This window comes from Glycine max, chromosome 14 (assembly GCF_000004515.6).
Source record: "Glycine max cultivar Williams 82 chromosome 14, Glycine_max_v4.0, whole genome shotgun sequence".
In the NCBI taxonomy this organism is placed as follows: Eukaryota; Viridiplantae; Streptophyta; class Magnoliopsida; order Fabales; family Fabaceae; genus Glycine; species Glycine max.
In genome coordinates this window covers 49,396,423-49,404,831 of record NC_038250.2, presented here as the reverse complement: position 1 = coordinate 49,404,831, position 8,409 = coordinate 49,396,423, and the positions used below count along the sequence as shown (strand labels likewise).

Genomic DNA, 8,409 nt, shown 5'->3' with positions numbered 1-8,409 from the left:
ATGATTTTCCCGAGCCGATTTTTTGTTTTTTTACAGTACTTTAAAAATTGATTTCTGAAAAACCAATTTCATAACGAGAATTTTGTTTTTTTTTCAAAACTATGTTATTAAATTAGTTTTTCAAGAACCGATTTCATAAAAGGTTTTCCTTTATCCTTGAGCAATAAGTTTGGATGCAACAGAAGTATCTGTATTTATAGAAGCTTTCATATTCGTCCATTTCTGTACATTCAATCTACTCTACGGATAGAGGGAGGAATACATAAAGTTGAACATGGTAAAATAAGAAATTGAAAAGTATGAGTAATGTCTCAAGCCTACCTAAACTCATTTGACAGAAAAATAAATATATTAATCCCAAAATAATTTGTTTAGATTTGTTTTGAGTTTATAATTTTGAATTTTTCTTGTTATTTCTATGCAATAATTTTGGTGTTTTTCTTGTTTATTTGGGGTTCCTACTTAGATTTAACCGTCATCACTCAGTAAACACATTATGCTACATTCTATTCAAAAGCATATATCAACATCTCTTGGTACCCATTGATGAATGCATTGGGTTAATTATGGTAACGCAGACCTCCTTCAAAGTGGGAAAAGACTGGATCAATATCATTAGTTTGTGCCAGTGTTCTTTTCATTATCTTCTATTCATCAAAATAAATATTTATTGCAGATTACTAATGATATATTGTGGTTGAAATTGTTTGGCAACTCAATCCTTGGATTTGTTATTATATTTTGATCAGCTTAAGAATTTATGTGCTCATGCAAGAATTAATGGATTATTGTGTTGAGAATAATAATAATATATGTGTTCTAATTTTAATAATAAAATATTTTATTTATTTTTTATTATTTTTTATACTGTTTTGATAAAATAGTTAACTTAATAAAAGTCCTTGATTAAAATTAAAGTTTTGTTATGATAATAAAGATTATGAAAATGAGAAAAGTTTCTTATAATTTTAATTTGAATTGTTCTTGATCATAGAATTATTGTAAATATGATATCGATAATCTGGATAAACCAATATATATGTAACGATCTTTATTGGATAAAAATTAATAAATCTAATCTATTAAATTACACATATAGATTATGTATATGTAAATATCATCATTGAACTAACTCAATTGAGAATTCATAACACGTACTATTACCTTGATATGTTAATAGGAAGTTCTCATAAAAAAATATAATAGTTTTTCTTTGACTTGAGATTATTATAGTAATTAAAAAATCCATAAACTCTTGGTAACACTCTAGGATAATTAAGACCACAATATTGAATTAGAAAAAAGAGAGTTTCTTAAGTCATTCATTTATTAAATGTGTTAACTTATTAGAATTTAACACTAATATTATACTCTAGCGTTAATCTTGAGCGCATAGAAGAAAATATTACATTATTCTTTTATTGGTTCTTGAATGTAAAAGATATCACTACATATTGTTTAGACATCAAGGAGTGTTTTTAGATGTCTAACTTGATTGCTAAATTAATTATAATTAATTTACCGGTTTAATATTGAAAATACGAAATCACACGCAAACAAGTGCTTCAATATTTGCAAAAAAGAAAAATAATTTATTTGATAATTAAATTAAAAAATTTAATTTAATCAAATAAATATTTTAGTGAAATATTATTATATTCTTTGCTATCACCAAGAATATAATTAATATAAAAAAAGAAGAATATTATTTTATAAATGTGAAAGTTGTTCATAAAATAAAAATAATATCATATTGTTACGTATCAGGATCAAATCATATGATTAGTTATCATAATTAGTCATACGATTAATTGTGAATATGAGCAAGCTTTTTAAAAATATAAGATATTTGATTTTTTTATGAAGATAAAGAAATATGAAATTATTTTAAATAAAACTTTTCATTTTTTTCTTTTGTTTTCTCTGAAAAAAGGCTAAGTTCATATCTCTTCATCAACATTACAAATAGATAAAATCTAGAAAAAGTCGAACCTAATTTTAGACTTTGAGAAGTAGAAAAAGAATTTATTTTATTTCACTCATCAAAGAGTTGAATAAATACATGTAGAGTTTTCCCAATATCGAAAAACTTTATAATTAAATAGTTCATATACGATATGTGATCATTTGATTATGAACACTAATCTTTTCTTACATATTGGTGAAACTGTACTTACCTCATTAATGCACGCGGAAAGAAGACATATATGGCATGCATCGTGATCACTTTGCCCCAATCATATATCTAGGGAATCTGTGTAAATTTCATTTATTTGAAAATTAATGAATTCTGGTATTGTCGAGTTCAAAATTTTTGTGGTTTGTAAACATGCTTAAAAAAACAAATCTAATCCGTGTAATATTAAGGGTATTTTACTAGTTTGTTTTCAAACTGTGTTTTGATTTCTGTTAACCTTGAAGTTTACTCTGGTTCTAGTTTTTGTTTAACGTTTAGCTCATTGCGTCACATTTTAATGGATACATAAACTATTCCTCCTCACAAGTTTGTCTTTTTTCCTGCCAAACTCCATTTTTTAATGTATGTCCATGATATGTTAACAATTTAAAAATAGAATTTTCGTTAAAAAATAATTATTGTTTCAAAAACATATAACCCATTAATATATTTATTGTTAGGCCATTAACTTATTAAATTAATATATTTATTGTTATTAAGCAACTTGTCCATTGTTGGGGGAAGTTACACGTACACTTCCCCATATTAAACTAAACGTTCCCTGAGAAATGCTACTTCGTGAAAGCCAAGAAGTTGAACAATTGTTCCACCCACTTTTGTATCTCCCTGTGCAGTCCAAGAAAAGGGTGCCCTTAAGTTATAACCCATGTGCAACGTGACTCACACACACACACACTCTTCCCTTTTGTATCTCCACAGAAGAAAAAAAGAGAAACAGGGGCATACCGGTGCGGGGTGATGGAGGTGATGGCGCGGCGACGGAGGCGTTTGGTTCGCTTGCGGGAAACATCAAGGAGAAGAAGGTCCTCGGGTGCATTTTAGTTCAGCAGCTGGACAATTACAACTTCATTACTGTTCTTCTAGGCTCTTTTTAAGTACTTAAAACGTTATAAGATAGATACACAACCAAAATTTGAAGTATTTTCCCAGGCTTAAAATGAAAGACCGCACCCTAAATAACAGTTCGGCATTTCCTTAAAAATATGTGAAAATTTAAGAATTGAGTTTTATTAAGAAATTATATGAAAAACTTCTTTGAAATTTTCATCCTAATTTTAAAGGGATACCAAACTAACTCAAAAGTATTAGATATGTACTTGTTACTTAAAGTTGTTTTAAACTCTTGTAGGTGGGCACTCTAAGTTATGTGTCTCTAGAAGCATTATCTGAAAATGGTGTTGTTCCTTGCTGCAGGAGGTTTTTCCCATGAGATAGATGGGAGGGTTGTGGATACTAATTAAGTATTAGTCAGGGACATGAATTGTAGGATTTATTCATTTGCTTCCATAATTAATCCATATCATAGAAAAAGTGTTTTTTAGTTTTAAAAATAAAGAAAGGAACATAAGAAGCTGTTTATTAGAAGTATAGAAATTCTAAACAATACCACGATGTGTACTTTTATTCTTTTAAAGATATACATGCTTTTAAAGGTTAGGGAGAAAATAAACTAATGTAGATTCCTGGGTCTTCGTTTTCTTAATTTTAACTAACTGGGCACTGTATCTATGTGGCAAGATCTTTTCTTGTGTATTTATCATATTCTTTCATCTATAATCTATAAATTAATCCGATCCATCTGGTAATAGAGCCATGCTATTGCTCACACCAACTGCCACTTAAATATTAAATACTAGAGATTTTGAAACTGTGACTGACCTTGTTGATTTTCTTGCTTAAATAAGTTGTACTTGGTCAGCCTCAAGTTTTCAAATGAAACAGCTAAAGCCTTTTCTGCAGTAAAATTGTAACTTTGACATCCAGGTGCTGTTAAAATTCGTTCTTATACAAATAATTATAATCTTTTTTTCTGGGAGACAGGTATTATAATTTCAATCTTGAGGATAATAACCAAGGCATCACTCCTACAAGCCCCTAAGGGCCTCAAAATAAGTACTCACTTGTACTTCATGGTTGCCACCATTTTCCTCCTATGTTGTATTATCTTTAGCAACTTGCAGCACAAGTTACCAGTGATGCAGCAGTATCATCAGAGGCTTCATCAGGACTCAGGAGAGCACCTTATGCACAGGGACAAAATTTTGGGCAGTGGCAGGAAAATTTAAGGGGGCAGCATTTGGAATTTTCATAATCTACATAGTGTCTCTGTCTATTTTCCCAGGATTTATTGCTGAAGATCTTGAATCCAAGCTTCTAAGGGATTGGTATCCTATTTTACTAATAACAGTTTATAACAGTTCAGCCAGGCTACTATTCTATCCACTCTTTGCAGTGTCTTCATGGACCAAAGTGGCTGAAAGCTGAAGTTCTTTTTTGGTTAGTATAGGCTTAATTTTTCAGTGCAATCTGTCTTAGTCTTACTGCTTACTCTGATTATCATTATTCTATCTAATTTATCAGCAACATAAATACTGGCAAACATGAAGAATGAATTTCTCTGTATACCTGTATGGTGGGCAGTTACTGTATCCAAAAGTGTGTTGGTAGTATAACTATTGGATTGCAGTCTTATTCGTCTTGGCTCAACAACATCCACCGAGCTCTTAGACCAAAATGCAAAGGTAGATGAATCGAATTTCTGCATAATTCAATTAGAAAATGTTATATTGAGATTGACTACAAATTAATTTCAAATTTTCACAAAGGAAAACAACAAGCTTACATCACATCTTGTTATGTTCTCAATTGGATATATTCTCAATGTTCGACTAGTATTTGGATCCAACATACGAATTCCATCCAAACCAATCTGAAAGAATTAGCAGTGACAAAATCACCAATTAAAATCAACCACCATGGTAAACAACAAATAGTTTAATGAATGCATAACAAAAATTATGCTAAATGTCTTCGGGATAGAGATTCGCAGAAAAGGTAGGTTCCTGCATAGTGCATACCTACTGGATTCTGACTTTGCATGCAAGTGTAATAATACAACAACAAAAGCTTTGTCCCAAGTGAAAGCTTTTGAGCTGAAAGAAGAAAAAAAAATGATTGCACATACGGACCATCAAAGTGCCAAAAACACACATCTCTGCTAACATATTCCCTTTTGCTTTTCAAATAATTATATTAGGAGGGGCTGATTTTTGGATACCCACTTAATTACAATTATTCCTTCAATATCTTTCATTTTTCTTTATTTCTCTTCTTGTCACATCACACATAAATCATATCAATCACTTAGGTCTCCTCTTTTTCCATCTCTCTCTAACCGATCACACCCAAGGTGCGTCGAAGTATTATTTCCCTGTTAGAAGATATACCTTTCGGGAGTATATTTAGAAATCCAAAGTTGTAGCTTGCCATTATACTCCCTCTAGAAAAACAAGTGAGAATATATTAGGGCCAAGTTCCTAGATTCAAACCCATGCTGTCTTCATTGTACATAAAAATATATATATATATATATAAATACCCCATTTGGTTTCCTCATTTTCTATTTTTAATGAAAATAGGAAATGATACAGAAAATGTGTTTGAGTGTGTTATAGGAAACAGTTTATCTGAAAATATTTTTAAAATAAATCTTAAAACTGGAATTTTTTTTTGAGAAAAAAAATGGAAATAATTTTAAACCCTCCTACAATACAACATCCTCCTATATCAATATCCTCCAATTTATTAAAATTAAATTAATCAAAAAAGTATTGAATACTACTACATTTTATGTCTAAGTGCATTTTCATTTCCATTTTAATAACACATTTCCCATAAACTATAAAGTATCTGGGAGATTATTAATTTACTCGTCCAATTATTAAAATAAAAACATCATATTATTAAATTATATAATATGATAAATAATTAGTAAAATTATGTTTAAGTTTTTTATTTTTTAAAAACTTATTTAAAAATTTTCAATAATCAATCAAACAAATTTTATTTAGTCCCAGATGATTTTTTATCCAGCGTTGCCTAATTTACTGTCAACCAACATGCAAGTGCAATTTAAGCGAAAACTAGCAGCAGAATAAATGCCTAGTACCTGACAGAGAACATCCACAGTGCTCTGACCACCACTTTCCGCCAACATCTTCACCCGAAACTTCTGCACTCCGCTTTCACAACCTTGCTCGTCGCCGTCGTCGCAGGGGAGGAGCAGCATCACCACCACCGACTGCCCTCCCGTAATCATCGAGTGGAAGATGATTTCGGCGCCATCGTCGTAGGATTGGAGATGTTGCAGTTGGTGTTGGTGAGAGGGTCGAATTGAAGGATTGAAGGAGTAAGAGGTTGGGGATAGGTGAAGGGAGATGCGGATGAAGTGTAAGGCCGATGGAGATGTCCAATTCTCCCAAAAGTATAAAGGATCCAAATAGGAATCACAATGAGAGAAGTCGGAGACGGATTTTAACTCTTCTCATTCCCATGAAAAGGTTGGACTCATACGGATTCGGATATAAAGATATGGGTTTGATATTTGAATACTCATGTCCATTCCCATAGAATTCAGTTATACCTATGGCTAATTTGTTACATTATTTTTTTTATAATTTAATTTACTTATTATATAATTTTAATTCAAACAATATATATAAAATAATGAATAAAAAAATAAAGAATTAAGTTATATTTTTATTTAAATGTATAGTTGTAAGTTTGTTATTTAACACTAATTCATTTATATTTTTTTAAAATTATAACAATAAAATCTTTGATATATATATGTTATGACAAAAAAATATAAAAATATAACCATGACAAGTGTGAGTATAGTTTGATATTCATTTCCGTTTAAAAAATTCAAAATAATACTCGTGTTCAAGCTCGTATCTTATCAAGGTGGGTATTTTTTGTTAAAGTCAATAGAGGTTTAAGGTTGTAACCACATGTTCGAGATTAGTTATCATGCCTAGATCCAAACGTGACTCACATCCCTATAGTGTTCGACTATATTATCTCAGAGACTTCCCTCAAGGTCAACATAATCTCCTTTAGAATCGTTGATATAGAAGGTCCAAACACAAGATACTAATTTTGAAAAAGGAATATTAAGTAATTTAGTATAATCCTTTTTGTTATCTTTTTTGCTGATGAAGCTCTCCACCAAGTTTTAATAGTTAACTTGCTAGAGCATATATAGTTATTTTCTTGTTGAGCTCGTTGTTTTAATTATAACTTGCATAGTTAGTGTGGAGCAAAAGAGTTCATTAGGTTTGCAGTTGATTATGTATAAAATTGAGGCAAAATCATATGCCCTTGTTCAAAGTGTTGTTACATAAGGGGGGTTAGTGTGCATGAGTTGAAATAATAGTTAATGTAATGGGTTGAAGTTGCTAGTCAAACTAATGGGTCAATAGTTGAAATGCATGAACTAATGTAAGTAATATGATACTATCTTTGTTCCTAAATATAAGTTTTTTTTTCCAATTTTGTTTGTCTTTTTTATAAGATTATTTTCAAAATTTTCTTTATATTAATTTGTTTACTAAAATACCTTTAATTATTTCACAACAAATGTTATGAATTAAAAAATAAATGCATTATATATCTTATAAGGGTTAGAGAACAAGATTTGCAGATATTAACTAATCGTGTATAAAGTAATTAAGTAGAAAGAGCAAGATGGTGAATCTCAATAATTTTAAGGATGATTTTGGAAAAATAATACAAATTGTTAACAAATTTAATGTTATTAACTAAGTTAATCAAATTTCTTCAATAATGTGAATTAGTTAAAATAATAGTATGTTTAGAGACGTGTGTAGTATTTATATACACGTATATATGATTTATGTCACAAATTTTTAAAATAATTATGGTGGTGTAGTGGTAAGTTACCATGCTAAAACTTGCAAGTGTTAGGTTTGAAACCAAAAGAGTATAACATTTTGCATCCCCCCTTCTCCTAAAATTGACCAACAAATCATTAAGACATGTGAAAGGTGAATGCATGTTCAAAAAGTTGTTGTAGGCATACCAAGACAAGGTAGCTATTGTGAATGCACATATCAAGAAAATCGTTGCACCTTATCACACAAAGGACACAAATTTGAAAAAACATAAAATTCAATTTCTTTGGTTCACTAAAACTTGTTAATACCGAGATAATCCAAATTTTGACAGGTTTTGACTAGTTTAACAAAGTCAACACATGGTCAATACACATGTTTGCTTTTATATTTAACTCGAACTAGTCATAATGTTGATTCCCTGTTCGAGTTGGTTTTAAAACAATGATTTATTTTCTAATTGATTTGATCAAAGTTATACATGTTAAACAAGGCACAATAACAAGAAAAGTGTTG

General features: G+C 30.0%; 1 protein-coding gene across 9 annotated transcripts in view; it reads right to left on the bottom strand.

Annotated features, from left to right (window-relative positions):
- LOC100777310 (protein FREE1) overlaps window positions 1-6,571 on the bottom strand; it is a 10,284-nt gene extending 3,713 nt beyond the window's left edge. The window contains exons 1-6 of one of the 9 annotated variants that reach the window (XR_001384483.2): window positions 6,147-6,571; window positions 4,821-4,907; window positions 4,604-4,736; window positions 3,857-3,931; window positions 2,924-3,027; window positions 2,115-2,254 (exon numbers count right to left, since the gene is read on the bottom strand). Coding sequence is in view for 3 of the 9 variants with exons in the window: in XM_006596476.3 (XP_006596539.1) it covers window positions 2,987-3,027; window positions 3,857-3,931; window positions 4,604-4,736; window positions 4,821-4,907; window positions 6,147-6,296 (486 nt within the window). In the remaining 6 variants the exon portion in view is untranslated. The other 8 variants (XR_418186.3, XR_003264576.2, XR_001384485.2 and 5 more) reach the window with 8 other exon arrangements.
- Between the last annotated feature and the right edge of the window lie 1,838 nt (window positions 6,572-8,409).